Source organism: Cebus imitator, unplaced genomic scaffold (assembly GCF_001604975.1).
Source record: "Cebus imitator isolate Cc_AM_T3 unplaced genomic scaffold, Cebus_imitator-1.0 Scaffold83, whole genome shotgun sequence".
Lineage (NCBI taxonomy): Eukaryota > Metazoa > Chordata > Mammalia > Primates > Cebidae > Cebus > Cebus imitator.
The window spans coordinates 2,942,706-2,968,512 of record NW_016107398.1 but is presented as its reverse complement, the minus strand read 5'-3'; the positions used below and the strand labels follow the sequence as shown (position 1 = coordinate 2,968,512).

Genomic DNA, 25,807 nt, shown 5'->3' with positions numbered 1-25,807 from the left:
ACCTCGGCCTCCTGGGTTCAGGCAATTCTCCTGCCTCAGCCTCCTGAGTAGCTGGGATTACAGGCACGTGCCACCATGCCCAGCTAATTTTTTGTATTTTTTAGTAGAGACAGGGTTTCACCATGTTGACCAGGATGGTCTCGATCTCTTGACCTCGTGAGCCACTGTCTTATTAAGCTTCTTGTGTACAAAGTTCATGAATAAGCAATAGTTGTTTTATAGAGAATGTCTATTATTCTTCAGATTAAGAACAAAATATTTGGTGCTTTTTAGGTTAGTAAAAATTAAAAAAAAAAAAAAAAAAAGGACACAAAATAATTGCAGGGATTTAAACTCATCTTTCCATGTTGCACAAAAGCCTGTTAGCATTCCTAATTGTAAAGGTATGGGACTTCAAGAACTGAAGTTAAGCTGTAACTATTCAAAATATTAGCAGATTATCAGATTTATTTCTAATAAAGTAAATGTACCTCAATTCTATTATTTGGTGAAATAACTCTTTCTGACCTTGAAGGAACAAGGGGGGTTTTGTTGTTTTTGCACTTGTATCAGTTATTTCTACAAGACTGACGTTCTGAAGCAAAATTCCATAATATAAAAAAATGTGCTACTGAAATTTTCAAAAATAGGTAATAGCTTTCCAAAAGGTTCTGTGCCCATTTTTGTCTCTGCCAGTTCATGAATGTGTGTATCAATTCCCCCATGCACTCTGCAATATTATATATTATGCATCTTTTTAATTAAGCTTATTAATTTCTGGTCTGATAGGTGAGAATTCTATGTCATTATTTTAACTCCTTGCACTTCTCAGGCCCAAGAAAAATGCAAAAAAAAAAAAAATTGTTCATGTTCATTTTTCAGTTGGCATTTTTGACTACAGTTTTATTTTGATTTTATTTTAGGGGGAGTCTTGCTGTCACCCAGGCTGGAGTACAGTGGCATGATCATAAGCTCACTGCAGCCTCGAAATCATGGGCTCAAGTGATCCTCTCCTTCCCTACCTTAGCCTCACACACTACTATGCCCAGCTAATTCTGTTAAATTTTTTTAGAGATGGAATCTATGTTGCCTAGACTGGTCTTGAACTTCTGGGCTAAAGCAATCCTCCTGCCTTGGCCTCCCAAAGTGGTAGGATTATAGGTGTGAGCCACCCAAACTGGCCTTTGCCAGTATTTTTAAATCCAAATATCTATGCATGGTGCTTACTATGTATACAGTGGTATTCTAAACATGTTTCACCTATAATTTCATCTTTATTATCATCACCATGTTACACATAAGGACCCCTGGTTAAATAGCTTACCCAGTTACTCTGTTAATAAACCGTAGAACCTGTATTCCATTCAAGCAGTCTGGTGTCCATGTGATTAACATTAGGCTATGCTGTCTCTCAAAAACTCATCCTAATTACCAAGGCAAGTATTCTTAAGTCTAGGCTATTATTATATGAAATTTGCCTAGTTCACATACCAAAGATATAAAGAGGGAATTACAGGGGTTGGCTTCAAAATTTAGGACTTAACCTAAGCTATTCAGAGGGACTCAGGACCAGGCTTTTTCTTGGAGTTTGCTTATAAATCCAAAATCTCGGCTGGGTGTGGTAGCTCACACCTGTAATCCCAGCACTTTGGGAGGCCGAGGTGGGCAGATCACTTGAGGTCAGGAGTTTGAGACCAGCCTGGCCAACATGGTGAAACCTCATCTCTAAAAAAATAAAAATTGGTGGGTTGGTGGGCTAGTGGGATGGCAGGTGAGGAAGATGATCCTACCTTTGAGGAAGAAAATGAAGAAACTGGAGGAGGTGCAGAAGGTGGACAGGATAAAAGAAACAGACTTTTTTCTACAGAATTTTGATGTATGATGTATGGCTTTGGGGATGACCAGAATCCTTATACTGAGTCAGTAGATATTCTTGAAGATCTTGTCATACAGTTCATCACTGAAATGACTCACAAGGTAGAGAACAAGTTGAAGATATCGTCTTCTTGATTCGAAAGGACCCAAGGAAGTTTGCCAGGGTTAAAGACTTGCTTACTATGAATGAAGAATTGAAACAAGCTAGAAAAGCATTTGATGAAGCAAACTGTGGATCTTGACACTTTTTGTAGTTTCTGAAAATTACCATCTGGGGATATATATAACAACGGTATATCTTCTAAAGTAAGGTTCTGATATCTAGCCATGTAAATGAAAGATGGAGAAACACAAAGTTTTCAGCCTTTATTTATTTATTTTTATTTTTTAGATACAGGGTTTCACCATGTTGGCCAGGCTGGTCTCGAACTCCTGATCTCAGGTGATCCACCCACCTCAGCCTCCCAAAGTGCTGGGATTACAGGCGTGAGCCACTGAGCCCAGCCTCAGCCTTTATTTTTATGCCTTTGATTTTAGAGTGATATTGGTGCGTTTAATTACCTGCCTTTGTATTACCATGCTTGAATTACTTACTGGGTTTTAATGACCACTCATAAGTCAAAGTACCTTGCAAACCATGCAGTTGCTTCTGACTTTTGACTATCTAAAGGATAAAGCAGTATTTATGTGTTAGGTATGTTTATGCCCTTATAAGCTACTGTAGCTGTTTAATATGTGAAATCTAAATAGCATTTTTGACTTGACAGCTCAGACATGTACTTTATGTAGTTGGAAGTTTTTAGACAACAACTAGTTTACTGTCTAGTTTATTATTAAACATTATTAAAGGTAATTATTATTCAAGATAATGAACTGGACTGGCCACTGTGGCTCACGCCTGTAATCCCAGCACTTTGGGAGGCCGAGACAGTTGGATCACTTGAAGCCAGGAGTTCTAGACCAGCCTGACCAATATAGCAAAACTCTGCCTCTACTCTAAATTCAAAAATTAGCTAGACATGGTGGCACGCACTTGTAATCCCAGCCATTTGGGAGGCTGAGGCAGAACTGCTTGAACCTGGGAGGTGGAGACTGCAGCGAGCTGAGATGGCATCACTGGACTTCAGCCTGGGCAATAGAGCGTGAATGACTCTGTCTCAAAAAAATAAATACAGATAATGAACTGGTTTGCATTTCTTTTAAAGAGATGACAGAGAAAATACAGTTTTTTGTAAGAATGTTTCTCTCTCTTAAAAGATAATTTGTTTTAATTTTCTTCAGGTAACTAGTTATTATTTTTATTTAAGAAACTAAGTTTCACGTAAATAATGCTGTGTTGGGAGGCTTTTTGAGTTAAAATCTTTTCGGACTTATAACATTCTGTTAAGTTTTAGGAGAACTTGTTTTCCCAGATCAGATTCAAGCTTCTAAAAATAAATGCCTTCAGTAGCAGGAATGGCACTGCTTAAAAAGCTGATGGCAGGATAAGCATTTGGGTTAGTGTTTTATTAACATATTTGTAAGTACTTGTTCATTGTGGAAATGTAACCTTTGTGGCTAAACCATATGTGGCTATGGAAACCATGTTTGTAGATACAGGTTTTGTGTGTATTTAGTCTATTGTATTAAATTATTGCCCTTAGCTTAAAGTAAGGATTACAATCGCATTTAAGTAGATCATTGAATGTTATTGTTTATGAAACTTACTTTTGTGTGCCACTTATAAACATGATCTATAAATCAGTGCTTGGGAAAAGTTTACTTTCTTAGCCTACTGATAAAAGAATAAAGTATGAACAATTAAACAGGTTGATGCTTGAAAAATAAATAAATAAAAATTTTTAAAATTAAAATTAAAAATAAATCCAAAGTTCTAACTGAAATGCACCTACCAATGGCGATAGATGCTCTCTGCTCTACTGTCCAGCAGCTCTTCAAAGCAAGGTATCCCCTTCTGGTAATGCCAATCATTAGGGGGAGAGAATCAAAAGATGGTAATTTAATCTATTCTATACACTCCCAGTAGACTTTATTTGTACAGAGCAACTCTTTCAATATCTAAGTTCAACATTTTGGTATTTTACTTGCTCAACATGTTTCACAGTCACAGCACCTTCCTTGTCGTTTGTACTCATTTTTAAAGTTCTTCTAACTTGTATTAGGCCAAATTAATGAAGAAAGGCTGAAGTTTTTTAAATACTAAAAACATTTTAGATCTATACCTAAAGCTAATGCACATAATACAGTGATGCAGTCTCAGGTGAGGTGATTTTCTGAGACTGACTGGTTTTTAAGTGGGAAGGGTTTTGTCCTCCAAAATTTTGTATGATGGTGGCATAAACACTGGAAGGTAACCCTCAAGGTCTAATCCTCAAGGTTTTTAATTTCATCATTTTTCTCAGGAAAACAAAAGGAAGATTCACCAAGTTCTTGGTGTGTATTTTGCAGCACATTTGAAGGAATTTTAGGAACTGAAATACCATTAAACAAATAAACAAAAAGTTTTAACAATCAGTACTTAGTATAACAACATCTCACATTTCTGTAAGGGAATTCAGTTACTGTTCTTTTTTCTTAAATGGCTCTGAGCATTGTTTTGCTATTTGCATAAGAATGTTTACTAACCTGAGTGTTTTCACATACTTGGGAAGCTTAGATTTTTGAAGGTTCCAGCAAACATTCAATTTGTGTCAGCCTGACATTAAGATATACTCCTTATACACAGCTCTACTCTATATTTCACAATGTGCTCAGTTCATTTACATTGATTCTATTTTTATAAATCTAAATAATCTCTTTATTGTTTTGGAAAAAAAACCCTCCAACAGTTTTTTCCCCCTTCTGTTCCCACACCACAGCAATCAACAATACACAAGCTAACTTTGGTAACCAAATGGGTGGAGGAAGCGTTCTCTCCACCACCAAGTGAGCAATCAATTCTGCAGCCGATACCAGTTGGGTGTCCTTCAATTCAATTCTAACACTATCTACCGGGAGACAGTGTCAGATTGAGGGCTCAGTCCCCAAGACTGCCCCTCTCCCCCAACATAAGTTCCAAGTCTAGGCCTCAGAAACTTCTGACTGACAGATTTCAAGTTGGGATTCTCACAAACCCATCTCTGCTGACAGAACTCAGGGATAAGTGTTTACCAGTTTATTACAGAGGTTATTACTAAGGATACAGATGAAGAGATGTGTGGGGTGAGGTATGGAAGAAAGGATACATCTATCAAGTACCATGCAGTGTGCTAGGTACTAGAAATATAGTGAGAAGTAGAACAGCCCTTGAGCTTAAATAGCCTCCCACTCTTTAGTCTACTGAAATAGTCACCTAATGCTGTATTCCCAAATGCTTGTCCAGCTGCATCATGAAGGACATTCAACATTTCAAATTCCTAGACCCCACTAGGAATTTCAATCTGTAAATTATGATTCAGTAGATTTAAGTCAGGATTCCAAAATGGGAGTTTTTGAAAACTCCCAAGATGCATAGGATACATAGGTTTGGGAACTACTAGCTGATCATTATTGCTAACCACTGTTACTCTGCTTTAATTTCTTTCTGGAGCCACTACCTAAAGATCCTTCCAAAGTAAAGAAATCTGGTATTATGTTCTGATTAAAATCCTATTAAATGTACACAGGACAAGGTCTAATTATTTTAAAAGGAAGCCCTCCGTTACCTAGTTTCCTGCCCATCTCTCTATCCTCATCATTTCCCACATTCTTCAGCCACATTGTAGTTACTCAAAAACACCATATTATTTCCTTTCTGGTTAAATTACTCTACTCCTCTGTCTGGAGGTACCCTTCCTAATATGTGGCTTGGTAAATTTATGAGAGAAACTTTTAAAGATTTAACTCAAACATCATTTTGTTTCTGGTGTTTTTTTTTTCTGTCTTCCAAAACTGGCCCTCTCTGGTAGAACTGATCACTCTAATTATTTGGCCGTATTAATCTTCCTTTACAACCCTTAAAGATTCTTGGGGGCAGGAAACTGTCACACATTCATCTGTGTCTTCTCAATAGGGATATGCATATATTTGACTCTGGCGTTAGTATTTGGCCTAAATCTGCTATGACTTTGATTTTAGGCAAAGGAAAAGTTGACTGCCCTTTCAGCATTCTTTTGGGAATCCCTGACTTGTTCTTTATTAGTGATCCTATTATTATGTCAATTATAATAATTAAGAAGCATATCAATGCTAGTACTATAAACCAGACATACTATTTGAATTTACTACAGTTATCTGTATATGCATTTTCAAATATAAGTTTCAGTGAAAACTTTATATTCTTTATCTCTCTGTTTCTTTGCACCCCTGGTCTTTTCCTGTAACAGCAACTAGACTAATCCTTTTAACAAGAAATCAAGTCATATCATTCCTCTCTGCTTAAAATGGTGTTTGCCTCATTCAGAGTAAAAGCCAAAGCGCTTCCAATAGTCCATATGGGCCACCACAATGGCTTCATTACCTCTTTAATCTCATCTTCTACCACTTTGCCCCCTTTGCTCATTCTGTTCTAGGCATACTGGTCTCCTTACTGTTCTTAAAACACTTCAAACACACTGCCTCCTAGGGCCTTTGCACTAGTTGTCCCCCTTGCCTGGACTACTGCTACCCTAAATACCTATGAGGCTTGCTTTTCCACCCTTTTCAAGTCTTTTTCCCAGTCTCACCTTCACTGAGTTGAGATTCCCTGATTACTACCTCCATCTTGGTCCTCTTGTCCTGCTCTATTTTTATAAAAACCTAAGTATGTATCTTACTTGCTTATTTTATTTTCTACCCCACCAATCCATACCTACACTGGAAAGTAAGTTTCAGAAAGGCAGGGACTTTTGTCTATTTTGTTCAATGATACATCCCAAGCACCTATAACAGTTTCTGACACATAAGAAGTATTCAATTATGTGCTAGCTGAATGTATGAATTATTAAATTGAGATTCAATCACTCAGTTGAAGTATAAATGTATATTTATACAAGAATAAATGCTACAATAACTGATTATGACAATTAATTTTGTGTACAAAAACAATAATTTATTCATCTAGCCAAGCTCCTGGCACAGAAAAGCAGCTTAGTAACTGTTAATAAATGAATCATGGAATAAATGTGAACACAGGCAAACATAGGCATTAGCCATAAGGTAAACATCAGAGCCAGCAGTGTCATTTTCCTGAAGACAAAAAAAAAAAACAACCCAAGCTACTAATTAAAATCATCATCCACCAGTATAACAATGAATATACAGCTACTCAGGAGGCTGAGGCAGGAGAATTGCCTGAACCCAGGAGGCGGAGGTTGCGGTGAGCCGAGATCGCGCCNCCCAAAAACAAAAAAAAAAAAACAAAAAAACAAAAAACAAAAAACAAAACAAAACAATGAATATAGCATTACCATAAACCAAGGCAAATAAGTGATCTTGCCAGGAAAGAGATTTAGAGGTGTAAGGAAGAGCTGAGAAACTAGAATACTTATTTGCTGAAAAGACGTTCAATGTTTAAGATTAGTTCCCTTATTTTTTTAATCTATACTCATAACTGTTACTGTTTTGCCCTAAGTTAATGTGGTCAGGAAAATGTATGAGTTGTAGTTAATGTTCTTAACCAATGAAATTATTAGCCAGGGACAGTGGTGCACTCCTGTAGTCCCAGCTACTCAGGAGGCTGGGGCAGGAGGATTGAGCCCAGGAGTTCAAGGCTGCAGTGAGCTGTGATCGTACCACTGCACTCCAGACAGACAAAGACTCTGTCTCAAAAAAAAAAAAAAAAAAAAAAAAAAAAAAAAAAATAAAAAAAAAAAAAAAAAAAAAAAAAAAAAAAAAAAAACTCAAAAAAAAAAAAAAAAAAGAAAAAGAAAGGAACATTTAAATATCTTTATGTCTTCCAAAATCATTTACTAACTTTGGTTTCCACAGTCTTTTTTAAGAAAGTGCTGTCATGAAGTTTTCATTAAGTTGATACCTAATCCTACCGGCAATTGTTGCAAAACCAGAATACTTAAAACTTCACATTTAATTTTTAATTTTAAATTATATTCACATCTAATATCTCTACTTAATGGAAAAAATAGCAAAAACTTGACATTTCAAATTAAATATAAATTATATTTTCAAGACAGCTAACAATCTGTTATTTTATCTGGGCAAATGTCTTTTTAATTCTAATCAATAAACTTTAAAAATAAACCTTTAGGATATCCATATGCTAGAGAATGTTATTGATTTATTCAACCAATATTTCTTGATCAACTTTTATGAGCCTAACACTATTCCCAGAACAGGACACGGTGCAATAAACCAAACAGACCAAACCCCTACCCTACCTCCATGGAGGTTATGTTATTGAGCAAATGTATTTTTACACTGCTTACTGTTATCTAGCAGTACTTAACAGGGTCAATACCTAACTGACAAAACAGTAGTCACATAAATTGTCTTTCCATTAAACCAGCTACCATAAAATTTCAGGATAAAAGCAAAGTCTACAAAAATTAATCTTTGTTTAGACTAGACGCTACAATATAGTATTATAAGAGCAGGCTATACAAAAAATTGAGTACGAATCCACTCCTATGTGTAATGTAGATGTATAAATATAAACATATGTAGTTATATATAAATAATTCACAGATGCACAGATAAAACCAGAATACAGTGATATACAGTGTTAGCAAAGTTTAAAAATATTAACTAGTTTCAAGATGTCAGGGTCACAAATTTTTTGTAATTTAACAAAAATTCACCACAAACTGACACTATCTGCATTTGTCAAAAAACTCTGAAAGAAGTAGTGATCTAATTTGAACCATCATATTTCTTTCTAGTAAAGGTTAAGTATATCCCACTGTATATCCTAAAGTACAGACTGAATAGGCAATGTAATTCAGTATCTTCGGTTTCTCATGCTAACCTAATTTTCAAATCTTGAAAATTCTGCATTTTATAATTAAAATAAAAAAAAAAAAAAAAAAAAAAACAGATGGTTTGTTTCCAAAGAAAAACATTCAGAATGCATACGCTTATTTTATTTTTCAAAGCAACTAAATTTCTTGTTTTAAATCATTATCTGAATGGCACAGCAACATCTCTTAAATATCCATAATTAAAGATGGATTATTCACCTTCCAATAATCTCACCAAAATGCTTATTTTAAATGTGATTTTCTAATGCTGCAGTGCAAAATACAGGGGGAAAAGTATCACTGTTTTAAATTGGAGGGTTCATTCTGAAAATGAAATCGATACGAAATAGCAGTAATGTGTAAATTTTTCATTTACATGTTAATTAAATTTATTAAGTAGCTAATACTTTTTCGTGTGTTTACCTTAACGTGTATTGAAATATTGTTTGTAAAAAGAATGTGCTTTTTGTTTTTAGAATATTCCTGACTAGTGATAGAAATAAAATCTTTCCTGGTCCAGAATTGGTGTTGATCCTCTCAACAAATCTTTTAGCTCTGAGTATGTATAAGGTGTTGTGCTAGATAAATGAAACAACAAAAAGGTGTATGTAAAGTTTTTACTCTAAGATGAAGGTTCTCAAATATCAGTTTGCATCACAGTCCCCTGAAGGAATTCTCAAAACACAGAATGCTGAGCCTTATACCCAGAGTTTCTGATTCAAGAAGTCTGAATGGAGCCTGAGAATCTGCATTTCTAACAAGTTAGTAGGTGTTACTGATGATGATGATCTGGGGACCACTCTGAGCCCTTTTTCCTCTAAGAATACTTACATGTTCTTCAAAAATGCCTAAAGAAGTAAAAGAGCAACACTCAAAACTAGTTTGTTACATACTTTTCTCTTTTAAAAAACCTAACTAAATGCTTTACAAATACAGGAAATATATCCAACTCCTAAGACATTAATACTACCACATACTTAGAACCTAGTAATTATAAAATACACTAACTACACTGACTATTCAATGGTTGACCTATGGTGTATATCACAATCATCAATAGAACTCTCTCCCCACCCCACCCAAGATATACAAGGCCAAATCCCAACACTGGAAATTAAAATTATAGGCTTGGCTTGTCTGTTTAAAAATAATCTCAACATAATCCTGATGAGCTCTCTTAGCTGTTTAAAGTCTATGTTTCACCTGTGAGTGCTTGTAAAATTTACAGATCCCTGAGTTCCAACCCAAAATTACCAAATCAGAATCTCTGGGGAGGGGGTCCCTGGGAATCCATAGAGCAGCTAAACACTCAGGTGATTAAACCACAGAAGTTTGGGAAACATTAGCAGGTCTTAAAGCAAAAGCTTAACAAGTAGGCCAGCAAATTTTGAAAAATGAGAAAAATTTACTTTTAGCTATAACTGAATACACATCCTGTAACAAACCATATTTGTCAGGCAAAACACTGAATACAGTCGGTTTGGCAATACTATGTAAAGCGAGGTACAATTGCTAAGAATAGGAAGTTAGCAGTAAAACTCAATGATAAGCGAGCAAGAACAAGTGCATGGTTAATAAAACACACAATAACTTCACCTTAAACGTGTGTGTGTAGGGTTCAAAGATGACCTAATGAAGAATGTGATAACTGAATTTTTTTTCAGTTCTCTGAAACATTTTTTAAAGTCACCTATTAACACCTTCATGAATGCCACAAACATTCAAGAGTTAAGAATCACTGTTCATGGTTAAGAGGTGTGTATCACTGACTTTCCCTAAATTATCTACTCCATCACTCCTTTCGCTTTGCATTGCTTCCGTCTCAGGTGTAAATCCTTTTCTGTTTCCCTTATTTATATGCTCCCAGATGGTAACAGATCTAAGACTAGAACCTAAGAAGGTCAGTGACCCTAAACTTTGTGTGTATTCAGAAGAATGAGTCCTTGAAATATTTGCTTAAATATAATAGAAGATGGATAAATTACAATAATAAAGTACTTATATAACAGGAAAAAACAAATGTATTAAATAAGGGTATACAATAGAAAGCATACCCTCAAGAATTCTTCTATTTAATATTTAGCTCTAAACCTTGACCGTGATAAAGATTCTGGAAACGATGACAAAGGAGCAGCTCTCCTAAAGCAGAAGTCTCTGTTTTCCAACTATACTAATCCATCCTATCCAATATTACCAAACAAATTTTCTTAAGTGACCTTCTGATCCTGTTCCTTTGCTTTTAGAAAGGGTTAGGTAACAACACCATTAGTGTGTGGCAGATCTCAGATTCTCCTTGAGAATCTCCACCCTTTTCCCCATTTTAATATGAAGCCCTATTTTTAATATGGCCTATGCCTTTCCACAAATCAGATGCTCAGTATATAATTTTTAAATTAAAAGATTCAAGAAATTTGGGACTATTTTTTAAGAATAGAAGGAAGAAACATGATAGCTACCCTCATAATTTGAAAAAGATGTCACACAAAAGGCAGATCTGGTAACTTATGCAACTCAAGGGAGTAATAGGCCAGATGCAGTGGCTCACGCCTGTAATCCCTGCACTTTAGGAGGCTGAGGCGGACAGATCACCAGGTCAGGAGTTCAAGACCAGCCTGGCCAAGGAAACCCCGTCTCTACTAAAAATACAAAAATTAGCTGGGAGTGGTGATGGGTGCCTGTAATCCCAGCTACTCAGGAGGCTGAGGCAGATAAATGCTTGAACTTGGGAGATGGAGGTTGCAGTGAGCTGAGATCACGCCACTGCACTCCAGCCTGGGCAACAGAGCAAGACTCTGTCTTAGAAAAAAAAAGAGAGAGAGTAATAAATAGGAATTAAAACAGCAGTGCTTTGTTTAATACAGTTAAAGCAGTGCTGAAGTTACAGTCTATAAAAATTTTAAAACTGTGTTTTCATTTTGGTGGTAACGTAAAAAAAGGCATATTCTAGATCATCTAAATGATCTTTCCACAGTTATGTATACTTGCTTCAAGCCTTCTATGTCTGAGGCTGCATTTGTTTATGATCAAACTGTTACCAAATGACCACTAAAAGGAACACGGTTACGTTTTTTTAATGCGCACGCATGTGTGTGTGTGTGTGTATGAAAACTCTAAAAGCAGACTGGCCAATGCTCCTGTGGTGGTTGATATTAAACAACAAAACTTAAACCGAAGAGTCAGTACTTTGCAAAAACCTCAAACTTTAAAGTGCATTGAACTAAAACTTTAAAAATGTAATATGCTATGAATGAATAAATGAACATCAAAAATTGAATGTTTAACTGTGGTCGGAGCCATCAGCAACTCAACGCTGTACTCAATAAATTAGTTGCACAAATACCTGTTGAATAAATGAATGCACAATAATCTGTTATAGGATGTAGTAAAATAGTTAGGTGCCTGAGTCATGGTTAAGAACTGAAGAAATTTTTTGAACCACTGAAATAAGTCAACTTAAATTATCCAAGAAAATATCCCTTCCTCCATTCACAGTGAGGGCTATGACTATTTGTTTGACACTGTAACCATTCAAATATTTGAACTATTAGTTAGCTACAAAGGCAGGTAATTTCCAACTTTCCTCTGCTAACAAGTTAAAAAACATTTAATGAGATTCTGGACACAAAGAACATGGAAATGTAGGCTTTCTTAATTTACCCTCCTTTAACATCCCAAATAAATAGCTTTGAGAATATTTTTCTTCCTTTAGTATTACCACTACGGAAAATTATTGTAAAATAACGGTGGTGCATGGTTGCTCACGCCTATAATCCCAGCACTTTGGGAGGCCGAGGCAAGCAGATCACAAGGTCAAGAGATCGAGATCATCCTGGCCAACATGGTGAAACCATATCTCTACAAAAAAATACAAAAATCAGCTGGGTGTGGTGGTGCACACCTGTAGTCGTAGCTACTCAAGAGGCTAAGGCAGGAGAATCGCTTGAACCCAGGAGGCAGAGGTTACAGTGAGCTGAGATCACGCTACTGAATGAGAACTCTCTCCAAAAAAAAAAAAAAAAAAAAAAAAACCAATAACATGTCTATACATAAACCAGTATTTTAGTCTGCAAAGGCTAGATTTTCACGAAAAAAAAAAAGTAAAGGAAAAGCCTCAGTAACTATTCTACCACAACTATTTATTCACTGGTGGTAAACAGCCTTCGTCAGATTATCCCAAAGAAGGCTTGAGTAATTCTAAACAATTCTGACAACAACGTAACAAATATAATATTAGGAATACAGGGAGAGCTTCTACTTAATTAAGCCCTTACTTTGTGCCAAGAGCCGTTCTGAGTGTTTCACATGAGTTGATGTATCATTTCATTCTCATAAATCCTATAAGGCAATTATTCTTAACCCAGTAGAGCAACTTGTATAAGATCACACAGCTGTACTAGTAATCCCAGCTGTGTGATCTTAAACAAGATCACCTTTTTCTTAAGATGAGATGAAAACCCGAACCCATAGAAGAAATACTCAGCCTCTCAAAAGTCATGACAAGAACAGTTTTCTACACTTGGTAGAAAACTATAGAATATGAATTCAAATGACATGCAACCAAGCTCATTGGTCATTAATTACAATGGTAGCACTGATCAAGAGTCCTGTGTATAATAAGATGATGATAATTTACAAGAAGACAATCAAATACACTACAATAGAACATATTTGACTCATGTAATCAGGGAACTCCATTCGCATGGCTAATAATGAATAGTCCAAGTAGGGCAAACTGGCATTCTTCCAGAAGACTAATATATAGACAGAAGAGAGAGGGAATTTCTTTACATTTTTTTAAATTACAAATTGTACGGATGCAGGTATGGGGATGCTAGCTATCCTCTTTCATACCATACAGACAGCCTGTCAGTGGCAGAATAAGGCCAGCATGCAAAGTGCAAAGGAATACAAGCCAAGTAATATTCAAGAGAAAAGTCAGGGATTACACTCTGAGATGATATTTTTTTTTAGAGGGAATCTTGCTCTGTCGCCCAGGCTGCAGTGCAGCGGCATGATCTCGGCTCACTACAACCTCCGCCTCCCAGGTTCAAGCAATTCTCCTGCCTCAGCCTCCTGAGTAGCTGGGATTACAGACACGTACCACCATGTCCAGCTAATTTTTGTATTTTTAATAGAGACAGGGTTTTATCATGTTGGGTCAGGCTAGTCTCGAACCCCTGACCTCGTGATCTGCCACCTCAGTCTCCCAGTGCTGGGACTATAGGCATGAGCTACTGCACCCAGACACTCTGAGATCATTTGAGACTCTAGATTTGTCTTTTAAACTAAAGCTATATTGTGTTAGCCAATAACTGCATTTTCACCTCTTAAACTAGCTTGAGTTATATTTTACTTGCAATAAAAGGAATCCTAATGTACTTCTCAAATTGCCAGTGCTTCAAATTTAAAACTTTAATGATAATGAAGTTCAAGAAAATTACACTGTAACATACAACTAGGTCAAACTTTCCATAGGAAAAACAGGCAATTGTATTGAAAGCTTTAAAATGGTCATTTTTTTTTGACCCTGTAATTCTACTTTAAATTTATTATTAAGAAAGAACCATGTGGGTGGGAGGCTGAGGTGAGAGAATCGCTTGAACCCAGGAGGCGGAGTTTGCAATGAGCAACAAAAAGAACCACGGGCCAGGCAGTGCAGCTCACACCTGTAATCCCAGCACTTTGGGAGGCCAAAGCAGGAGGATCACTTCAGCCCAAGAGTCTGAGACCAGCCTGGGCAACATACAAAACCCCAATCTCTATTTATAAAAAAGTAATTGAAAAAAGAACCATGAATAAAGGCTATTAATCATAACACTATTTATAATAGAGAAACATTAGATTCAACCTAAGTGTTCCAAATAGGGGAATGACGGGACCTTTAATGCAATACCATTCAGCCTTTAAAAATATTGTAAAATATACAATGCCAATCTAATAATACTTAAATGTTTACTACAATGTGGTAAACATTTCTAGTTAACCCTTACAACAATCCACGGTAAATAATTTCCTTTGTCCTATTATTTATTTCCTCAATGAATTGCAAAAATCTGAGAAAAACACTGTAATAAAATAGTCTTACAAATTTTCTGATGAATGTGTTCATCATATCCTTTTTGGAGAACAGGTTTAATAAAAAGGTAATAATGGTAAAATAGACTACATCCAAAATGTAGAGAGTATTAAGAGCCATATACTATGTTAAGTACGCAACACTAATATTATCTAATGTAACCATCACCACAATCCTACAAAATTCTAAGACCCTCCCCCACTAATTAGATAGCAAAAAAATGTAGATGTAAATTTTTAAAAAGTAGGTTAAAAACAGTACTCATTCCCTAATCCTACATTTATTAACATACATATGTAACACAGAAGTGAGAGAGAAATAGTAGACAGTGGTCTCTAGGTAGTGAAATAGCAGGTGAGTTTTATTTCTTTGTGCACATGTGTAGTTTTTAAATTTTTTCCTTGAAAATGTTTACATTTCATTAAACATTATAATAGTTTAGCCAAATCAAATGACTGTAAACACACTCAGGGAACTCTTATTTAAATGCCATTCTATCATAAAGCAAAGAGAATAATCAAGCTCCAACCTTATTATAAAGTAATAGAATTTAAATATCTGTGTCAAAAAATGTCAAAGAAGATTCTATAACTTTCTTCTTACCAATGAATCTCAGAGAGAGAGAGAGAGAACTAAAGAATTAAAAAATTCTTTTTAATTTTTTAAATTAAGGGAGAAAATTAAAGGAAATATAGGTGAAGTGAAACACAAAGAAAAATTAAGGGGAAACAAGAAAAGGCTGAGATATAGGAGTGAAATGGTTAAAAGAAATAGGTATGTCAGCCTGGGCAAGACGACACAAAACTTATGAGAAACTGAGAGCTGATCTGATATAAAGATCCTTTAGTATGTTCTACCCTGGACATGAAGTTCAGCTCATGATTTGCATGGAGATAACATAATCAAAGCAGAAAGACACATGACTTCAGCAGTTGTTTCAGACACTTTTCCTTATTTCCAAACTTCAGATACCTATTAAACGGGTCTGAAAATACGTATTTCATGTTTTCAAGCAGTACTATGTAGTCTTCATGGCATTCAAAACAGTTTAAGTTATGATATATACTTAAGAAACTTTTTGACTCCAGGGATTTCTAAGCTTACTACCATCTAGGGCCACCTTTACCAATGGTAATTTACATCATCAGTAATAAATTTGATCTCTAGCTAAAGATCATCAATTATGCTTCCAATTATAACTTCAATATTAAACAAATTATAAGACTTGGAAGCTCAAAATTAGGAGGAATCATAATTTTGTGTTAGATATCAAATGATGCATTTCCAATACTTAAAGCATTCACATATTCTTCAAAAAGATATTCTCAAAATTGCATGTTATTTATTTCAAGAAGAAGGCGAAAAATCAGTGGATCTAAACACTGAATATTAATAATGGTCCTTAAATGTAAGAATGAGTGTTAAAAGAAACTGCTTAAAGGCTGTATGAGCTTCAAAATAATGCTGATGATGTTACCCTCTTATTAAGTAGTTCTTATAATAGTTTTATATGCCAAATTTCTCATATTTATATTAAGCCAAAGCCTTGGTATCCTATGGTAAACTAATATTCACAATTAAATGCCCTCTAAAAGTAAATGAAACTACTAAGAAATCTTCTAAAATTAAACTATATATCAAGAACCATAATATTGTAGCCTTTGCATTCCTAACTATGAACTATGAACTTTACATAGCATACAGTAGAAAAATTTAGAAACAGAATTGTGTAACACAAGGAAACTAAATATCAAAGATGACAATATCAAACACTTTTATACATATATTTGCTACACACTGTTCTAAGTGCTTTACACGTATTTATGAGGCAGTTACAAGACAAAAAAACTAAAGCGCAGAGAAGTTAGGTCACATTAGATAGTAACATAATTGAGATTCAAATCTAGGCAGTCTACTAACTTTAGTGTTTTTAACCACGAGAAATACTGCCTCTATAATGACTATAAACTATAAAAGGTAATAGTATGTAATTAAAATACTACTTGAAAACATGTAAAGGTAGGAAATGCTCATAATAAGTGAAAAAGCAGGATATTAAAGTATGCCAAGCAGCATAATTTTAGCTAAAGAAAACAGATGCATGTGCACATATGAAAATATATAGAAGAAATACATTAAAATATTAACACTGGTTACCTCTAAATGGTAGAATTATGAGCACATTTTTTTCTGCATGCTTTTTGTATTTTCCTAACTAGTTACGTATTGTTAAGATTTTGAATAGTTTAAGCTTATATATTTATATATTCAGCGACATTCATCGTGCCTTGTTGATAACAGCAATATATTAGAAACATCCTAAATGTCTATCAGTTGGGAATAAATAACTGTACCTCCATGCTAAAGAGTATTATATTGTAAAGAGAATGAAGTACCTCTTGTACCAGCAAAGAAAGATAACCAAGATACAATGTTAAAGAAAAAAGATAAAATTAAGTAATGTAAATAAAACACTCAGAATCAGGCAGAATATGTACTTAATTTGCAAATGCAGAGAAAAGGGTCTATGAGAGACACTAAATTAGAGTGATTTCTTGAACAAGCTGGTAGTGGTGAAGGGGACGGAGTTTCTTCTCTATACTTATCTATAGTTTAACAGTTTTTATAGTGAGACCAGATATATATTATTTGTACTTTTTTCCAAAATATTTCTTAGTAAGGCAATCTTAAACTCATTTTTATAGACATTACAAACACAGATCACATCCTCTTAGAAGGGCTGGAGTGCACTCAGTCCATAAGAAACCTAAAGGACAGATCTGAAGTGTATCTAAAGTATCTGAGAAATTCTGCAGCATCCTTATTTTACCACAATACCTTTATGGAATACCTTCTTTAAGGCTGTAAATAGGCCACAACAGTTTAATTCATAGTCTGTAACACTAAAATTATATTTAAATTTGTCTGTCCCATGGCTGACTCTTCCACTAGATTATGAATTTTTTGAAGGCTGTTTCTACCTTAGTCATTGTTATAGCCCTAGCATCAAGTACCTGCACAACAGCTATCATTTATATTGTGTTTATGTGTGATATACTGTTAAGTAACACACTCTCTCTCCCTCCACTCCTTTCTCACTGTCCCCTTTTCCTTACAACACAGAAAAGTTAAGTATTTTACCCCGTGGCACGCAGTGTAATTTCTGGCATTCAGGTTCTAGAAAGTGTTCTCTTAACCACTATGATACACACACACACACACACACACACACACACACACACACACACAATAAATGTTTGCTAAAGATGAAACAAGGAGAAAAATACTTTCCACACATTTACCTAGCTGATTTTCTACAGCCATACACAGATGTCTCCCTTAGTAAACTTTTTGTACTCAGTGTTCAGAATATATAGAACTAAAAGGCACTAACTTTTTACATACGTTGAAATATAGGACACTGAGTTACTTTCAAGTAGTTATTTGTTACATAGCTGTGTTTATTAACAAAATATGTTTTCAAGCCTGCTTCTAATAGATACTGTAAATATTAAAAAAAAGTTACTAAAAATTAAAATTCAAGATTCAAGGAAGTTCTTTTTGTTTTGTTTTGTTTTTTGCTTTTTGAGATGGAGTTTCGCTCTTGTAGCCCAGGCTGGAGTGCAACGGCATGATCTTGGTTCAATGCAATCTCAGTCTCCCCAGTTCAAGTCATTTTCCTGCCTCAGCCTCCCGAGTAGCTGGGATTACAGGTGCCTGCCACTACGCCCAGCTAATTTCTGAATTTTTAGTAGAGATAGGTTTCTCTATTTTGGCCAGGCTGGTCTCAAACTCTCTGATCTCAGGTGATCCGCCCACCTTGGCCTCCCAAAGTGCTGGAATTATAGGCATGAGCTACCACGCCTGAAAGTTCTAGTGTAGAATAAGAAATTCCCAAGTTTAAGAAAAATTCCTATGAAAAGTAGGACACAAAAGTAGAGTGGACAATGATAACTTCTAAAGAAACCTTTTAAAAAAAATGTTTTTCTGCATTCTCTTTGTTCAATTATTGTTTCATTTGTTAATTCAAATACTTATTAAGAGCTCACTGTGTACAGCATGTACCAGTATTCATACCACAAATTTCTGTTTTTACTGTTTTGAAACAGAGTCTTGCTCTTTTGTCCAGGCTGCAGTGCAATGGTGTGATCTTGGTTCACTGCAACCCATGCCTCCCGGGTTCAAGCAATTCTCCTGCCTCAGTCTCCCAAGTAGCTAGGATTACAGGTACCCGCCACCATGCTCTGGCTAATTTTTTGTCTTTCTAGTAGAGATGCGGCTTCCACCATGTTGGCCAGGCTGGTCTCCAACTCCTGATCTCAGGTGATCCACCGTGCCCAGCCCACCGATTTCAAATTCAGTCTATTTGGGATTTTGTCCATTGAAACATATCCAGTTTTATAATGGAACGGGGGAGAGTAGAAATCATTTTAAAGAAATTTGCTTAGCATCTGAATTTACAAGACTCATAAGAACAGAAACATATCCAAACCTTCAAAGACTTCAACTTTCCCCTTTAAACCTTATATTTACTTTTAACCACAGTATTTTTCAGTTGGAAAAATAAATCCTCCCAAAACTACTTGGGAAAAAAAAAGGAGGGTGGGGGGAAACACAAGGGACCTGTCCTTAAGGAGTGAAAATTGCAATATTAAATACTAGACACTTTCAAATTAATTTGCCTAAATATATCGTGACTTTTCAAGCAAGTAAAGAACTACAGTAAGTTATGTTCCATCACTACATTTTCCCATTTGCAAGACAATAAATTTTCAAAATCATACATTGAAATAATCTTCATGGCTAAAACTGTAACCAAGTGAAATTTTAAAATAAAGAAACACTCACAACTAACAATTGAGATCACCAGAACAGCTGAAAGCTAACATCTTGCAGTTTTTAATAAAAGTACATTATTTCCATTATTGTTTTAAATCTTTGAGAACAAATTTCCTAATCAATTGGCTTTATCAACAACAGAACAGGTGTACACTATTTTACCCAAAAAGTATTTCTGTGAAAAAGTACTGGCAGACCAAATCTAACTAACTAGAAAAATTTAATTCTCATTTTAGAGGTACTTAATCTCCTTTCTGTTAAAGCTTCCACTGGCAAACTGAAGTTAGCTTTCAGTTGGTTAATTATCCACAAATAAGCCCTTAAAAACAATCACCTCAACATATTAGATGGCTACTACAGAGAGAGAGAGAAGAAAGAGAAATGTTTAGAAGGATGTGGAGAAATAGGAACTCTTGTGCACTGTTGGTGGGAATGTAAACTGGTACAACTACTGTAGAAAACAATATGGTGGTTCCTTGAAAATTAAAAAGGGTTACCATATGATCCAGCATCCCTCTTCTGGATATATATCCAAAAGAAGTGAAAGCTTCAAAGAGATTTGCAGACCTATGTTCATAGCAGCACAATAACCAAGATGTGAAATCAACCCAAGTGTGTCCACTGATGGATGAATGGAGAAAAATATGGTATATACATATAATGGAATATTGCTCAGACTCAAAAAGGAAGGAAATTCTGACACATGCTACAACGTGGATGAACCCTGAGGACATTACACTAAGTGAAATAAGCCCATCACAAAAATATTAAAACCCAACGATTCTATTTATATGAGGTATCTAGATGAGTTAAATTTGCAGAAACAAAGTAGAATGTTGGTTGCCAGAGGCTGAGGAGAGGGGGAAATTGGGAGTTGTTTAATGGGTATGGTTTCAGCTTTGCAAGATGAAGAAGTTCTGGAGGTTAGTTGTACAATGTGAATATACTTAACACTACTGAATGGTACACTTAAAAATGATTAAGATGGTAAATTTTATGTTAATGTTTTAAAACTACAATTTAAAAAAAACAATTAAAAGCTATTAAAAAAAGCCATGAGGTAATCACAATTTTTGTTTTTATGAAACAAGAATGTTTAATTTTGTTTTATAAATTCAGGTTTTAGATACTAGGTTTCTCTAAAGGGATCATGTCTGGCAAGTAGATACGGGTTTATAAATTTCTACTGCAGAAAGCATGAACATGAATAATCAATGCATATACAAAAGAGTTAATTCTTGATTTGTCAAGAGACCAAGAGATATAATTATTTTTAAAATTCGAAAGCCTATGGTTAATTTAAACATTCTCACCATATTTTTACCAAAAATACTGAGCAACAAGAAGGTTGGCTGGTCTTACTTTCAAATTCTTTTTCTAACCTTTCAGAGTTAAGCAGAAAACAACACATACACACACTGGGTAAAATCCACCCACTGGATAACTAGTCACAAAGTTTAAAAAATGAATTTCTTGATTGGAAACTCATCCAACAACACATTTAAATTTAGATTATTATCTCCTGGTTAAGAAATGGACTTATGTTAATCTTAGATAAAGGGATACTGTATTGCAAGTATCTAAATTTTTAAAAATTATATTAAGAGAAGGCATCTATGAACACACAGTAATTTAACCCAATCTTTAACACCTATGCACAACAATGTTTAATTTCACCACCAAACATCATATATTATTTTGAGTTCTTCAGGAAAAATACAATCAGTCCAAAGACTAATTAATCCTCCTCAGCTTTCTATAAACCACTCTTAACATACAACCATAGAATGTAGCGACAATCTCTAAACCCTGAGCCCAGACACCATTAGAGCCCTAGACAACGCGTTAAAAGGAAAGACAATGCGTTAAAAGGAAAGACAATGGAAGTTAACAGGTAGAAAGGCTGACATTCTCCAAACTGCACAAGGTGCTCTGCAGTGGACCATAGGAATGAACTCCAATACTTTCTAGGTCTAAAGTAACTTGATAGCTCAGTAAATACATAAGTGTGGAAGAGAGCACTAATATAGACTTCCTACAAATTGAACCACAAAACTCAGACTAGTAAGACAACCTTGAGGCCTTGCCTTCAGATGGAACCCAATGGTCTTAATTCTGGAGAAACTCAAAGGACAGTTTTTCTACCACATAGGGGCTTTACTGAGAATATTTTATCAACTCATTATCTTACAAAGGTTAATTTTTATAAAATAGTCTAAACTTTGGCATCAAGACAAAAAATGTTCTAAGTTAAGTGCAGTGTCTTGCACATATCTTGCTTAAATGAACAGTAAGACTAGAATACTGTGTATGTTTGACTCCAGAGTCCAGAGTAAATTCACAGTATTCTATTTGGGGAGAAAACGCAGGGGTGAGGAATTCTGAAGGAGGAGGCCTAGAATACAGAGTAAATCAGATGCTCAAGAAAAATAACTGACACTAGATGCCAACATAACCCAAAGATGTACTGTTTTGCCCATTTTAGCAGGAAAAAAGTCCTTTAAAGCTCTGGATCCAATGTTAGTCTTTTCATTTTCAGAAGATAGAAAAGATGCATGAAGACACAGAAAAGAAACTAAAGGAAATAGCTGGAAGGACTAGCAAAAAAGAGTTCTAAGTGTTGCAGAAGTTTAAACCACAATTTTAACAGGTAACATCTATTTTCAAGTACACAGTGTCACCAAGACTTCTATTCCAGGCAACTAACTAACTGCTTTATATGCATTATCTCATTTAATCTTTACAATAACTGCTCAGATGGCTGCTATTCTTATCATTTCAAAAGGAGGAAAACAGCTCAGAGGCATTCAGTAACTTGCTCAAGCTCACCAGTGAAGGGCTGGGACCCTTAACTCAGATCCTATGCTCTTAACCATTATATGCTGCTTCCTCAAACAAAAGGAAATTCAAAATAGAATTCTAAGGAGAAAAGTTTGCTAATAAACGAGAGAGCCTCTTGACTTTTAATGGCCAAAATTAAAGAAGGAAATTAAGGAATATCTATTCTCAGTAATTTTATTTTAATGATTCAGTAACTACCTGTTTCGGAAAACTTTGAAGGGGTCTGGCCTGAAGTTTGAAACAGAATCATTCCTTTCTTGACATTCCTTTACAAATCTAAAAATCAAAATACACGTGCTATTAAAGTCCAGCCTCTATAACAAGGAACCCACATGAAATGTCCTATGCTAAATCTGTAATATTATAACCATACCCATTTTCTATTCTGATTTCTTCCAGTTCTCCAGGTTTTGAGTTTTCTAGACCTTCCCTTAAAAAGACAAATTTGTATCCCAAACTCCAACATTGGGAGCTCATTTCAAATGAAAAAACAAAAACAAAACAAAAAAAAACTGCAAGAAGAAAATCCCCATCCCCAACCTCCATTATCTTTAAAAAAACTAAATTAGTTAGAAAAGGTCATCTATTATAAACAGCATCTAAAAGTGCTGAGTAACCACCACTTACTAAGTGTTTAACTTAATTTCTCAGTTATATCAAGAACTTCTATATTAAGAAATGTGAGTCCATCCAATCCAAGATTCTAACTTTTCAAATGAGAACATTTTGAAAGTAACAGATGGGCTGAGGAAAATCTAAGAACTCATTTAGAATTGGAGCTGATGAACAGTAGCTAATTTATTTATTCACTCATTTCAAAGCTGCTTCTGATATTCTGAACTGATGAATGGCAAAGAAATGAGTTCAATACTGTATATAAAAAGGAAGTGATTGGTGCATAATTTAATGCATTGTATTAAGTATGGTTCAATATATAATAAGGACAGAAAATTGGCACTATACAGAGGTAATCTGCCTTAGGTTTACAATATAGCAGCTTCATCATTTCATCAAAGGCACTGTAATCACTTCCGCAAAATAAACTGCAATCAATTCCTGGTAACTCTTGAAATTAATCTAGACCTGTTCGCTCACTTTTTGAATTTTGTAAGTGCCTTCTCTGGTGTATACAAACTGAAAATTTAACATTCTACTGAAGAAGGACCAGGAGAAGGGATCTACAAAACAGCAAGAATATAAACAAGTTTATCTTCTGCTGATACTGATTAGGGAAATTAATCTCTCTCCCAGAAGAGGGGAAGGATTTACCAGCAAAGCCAGTCTACTAACCAAAACTCTTACTCTAAATCTTCAATTCCTTAAAATGATTTCCTTAAAAGTTTAAATACCAAAGTGGACAAAATTGTGTGTGTGTGTGTGTGTGTGTGTGTGTGGAGGGATAAGTTCGCTCTTAATACCACTGGTCCAAATCACAATTTTTAATCTCTAATGTACCCCTTTGACTCCAACTTCAAGGTGATTTATAAAACTCGGATTCAGTTCTAACCGAGTGATTATTTACTTTGGCTATGTTGAAGGTTTTTCTTTAATATACTTCAATTTCAGAAAAATGAGACAGAATTCCAAAATTTTTGCATCATTTTAGTGCCGCATTTCATTAACTCATCATATGCTTTTTCTTCAATACCACTAAAACTGCCTGCATTTAATCAGCCCCTACATTTTCACTATTTCTAGAATGAATGAGGCATATATTCATTTATAATATCTGCGTTGTTGTGACAGGTGATATGAACACAAGTATCCAATTCTGAAGTTCTCTTTAAAATGTTGCTATTTCCCTAAATTCCCGTTACTCTGACTCTCGGTCTAGGCAAGTTGTTCAAGGCGATGAAAACAAAACGAAACAAAACCTGCACGTGCAAACTAAAAAGTTCGCATCTTAAGGCCATCGCGGCAAATCCCTTAATGCACAAAGGCAAAGACATCCACGACGGCTGGACAAGCACAGGACAAGACCGCATCCGACCACGCGAGCCCTTCGGTCCAGAACTCAGGGCCGGGAGCCCACAGGGAAGCCAGGACCAGCGTTCAGGGTCCGCCCCAGGGCCGAGTTTTCAATGGAACCGGAGAGGATGGGGGCGGGAAGGAGCGGAAGCTCCGGATGCAAACCGCGACGACCGAGCTGCAGCTCATTTTTCTTCTCGGGGTTTTCGGGCTGGGTAAAGTCCCCTCCGGATGGGCCACAGAGCAGGCTGGGTTTTTGAGGCGGGTAGGTGGGCGGCGCGAGGCCCCCACGGCCGGCGGGAAGGGCGAGCAGGGCTCAGACCCCGGCCCCTGAAAGCACTTTCGAGGCGTCTCCCACCCCCCCACGACAAGATGGCGACGTGGACAGCGGGGGAGCCCGGCCAGCGAGGTTGGGGAAAAGAGAGGGGAGAGGAGAAGCAGCAGAAACAAAAAGGCTGCCCCCCCACCCCCAGGAACGCCGAGGCCGGCCCGGGAGCCCAGGGCGGGCCGGCGGGCGGGGGCGCCGGCGAAGGCGGCGGGCCGAGGGAATGGGCTTACTTTTTCTTGTCGTTCGCGCCGCTGGCGCCCTCCATGGTGAATCGGTCCCCGCGTGCCTTCACGGCGGGCAGCCCCCTGGCTCGTTCCGGCCTAAGCGCTGGCTCCCTCCACACGCGGAGAGAGAAGGAAAGGCAAGTCCAGAGGTGGAGGTGCGAGGCGGGAAACCGCTCGTGAGAACAGAAGGAAGAGAAGTGGGCGGCAATCGCCCGGGTCCGGGCCAGGCTCCGAGCCTTTCCTCAGGCGGCTTGTCAGGGCCCAGCCCGACGCAGTGGCCGAAGCGACGGCGAGGGTGATCCTCGCGTCCCCTCAGACGAGGCAGCTCTGTGCACTGAGGAGCTGAAGCAGCGGCAGGGGGCGGGCAAGGGCGGAGGCGCGCTCGGCGAGCGGGGAGGGGAGAGCGGGCGGGAGCGCGTTCCGGCGCCCGGGGTGGGGGGGGAGAGCGGGCGGGAGCGCGCCCGCCGCCTGCCCGGGCCAGCGCGCGCTCCCGCAGGCCCGCCTCACCTGAGGTGGAGGCGGGTTCTCCGAAAGCCAATGGCGAGCGACGCAGGCGGCCAGTTCCCACCCCAGCCCACGTCGCTCTCAGCCAATCAGGAGGCGGTCAGCTGAGGCACAGCTGGGAGGCGCTGCCCCGCTCACGTGCTCGTCTGTGTTTAGCTGCAGAGGAAAGAGAAAAGAGCTGGGGGCGCGGCTCAGCTCGGGTCTGGGGACTCTGTGCTTTCTCATAAGGAAGACGGTGGCCGGCTTTGGGAGGCGCTGCTGA

At 36.9% G+C, this 25,807-nt stretch overlaps 1 protein-coding gene and 1 pseudogene across 5 annotated transcripts in view; one reads left to right on the top strand and one right to left on the bottom strand.

Moving 5' to 3' along the window:
- HIF1A (hypoxia inducible factor 1 subunit alpha) overlaps positions 1 to 25,440 on the bottom strand; it is a 55,931-nt gene extending 30,491 nt beyond the window's left edge. For 2 of the 5 annotated variants that reach the window (XM_017533944.2, XM_017533946.2), the window contains exon 1: positions 25,048 to 25,440. In XM_017533944.2, the coding sequence (XP_017389433.1) occupies positions 25,048 to 25,082 (35 nt within the window). In that variant the 5' untranslated portion in view covers positions 25,083 to 25,440. Of the gene's footprint in view, positions 1 to 22,894; positions 24,423 to 25,047 lie in introns of those variants that run through there. The other 3 variants (XM_017533942.1, XM_017533945.2, XM_017533947.2) reach the window with 2 other exon arrangements.
- Positions 1,056 to 2,229, top strand: LOC108308216 (annotated as a pseudogene).
- Positions 25,441 to 25,807: the final 367 nt, after the last annotated feature.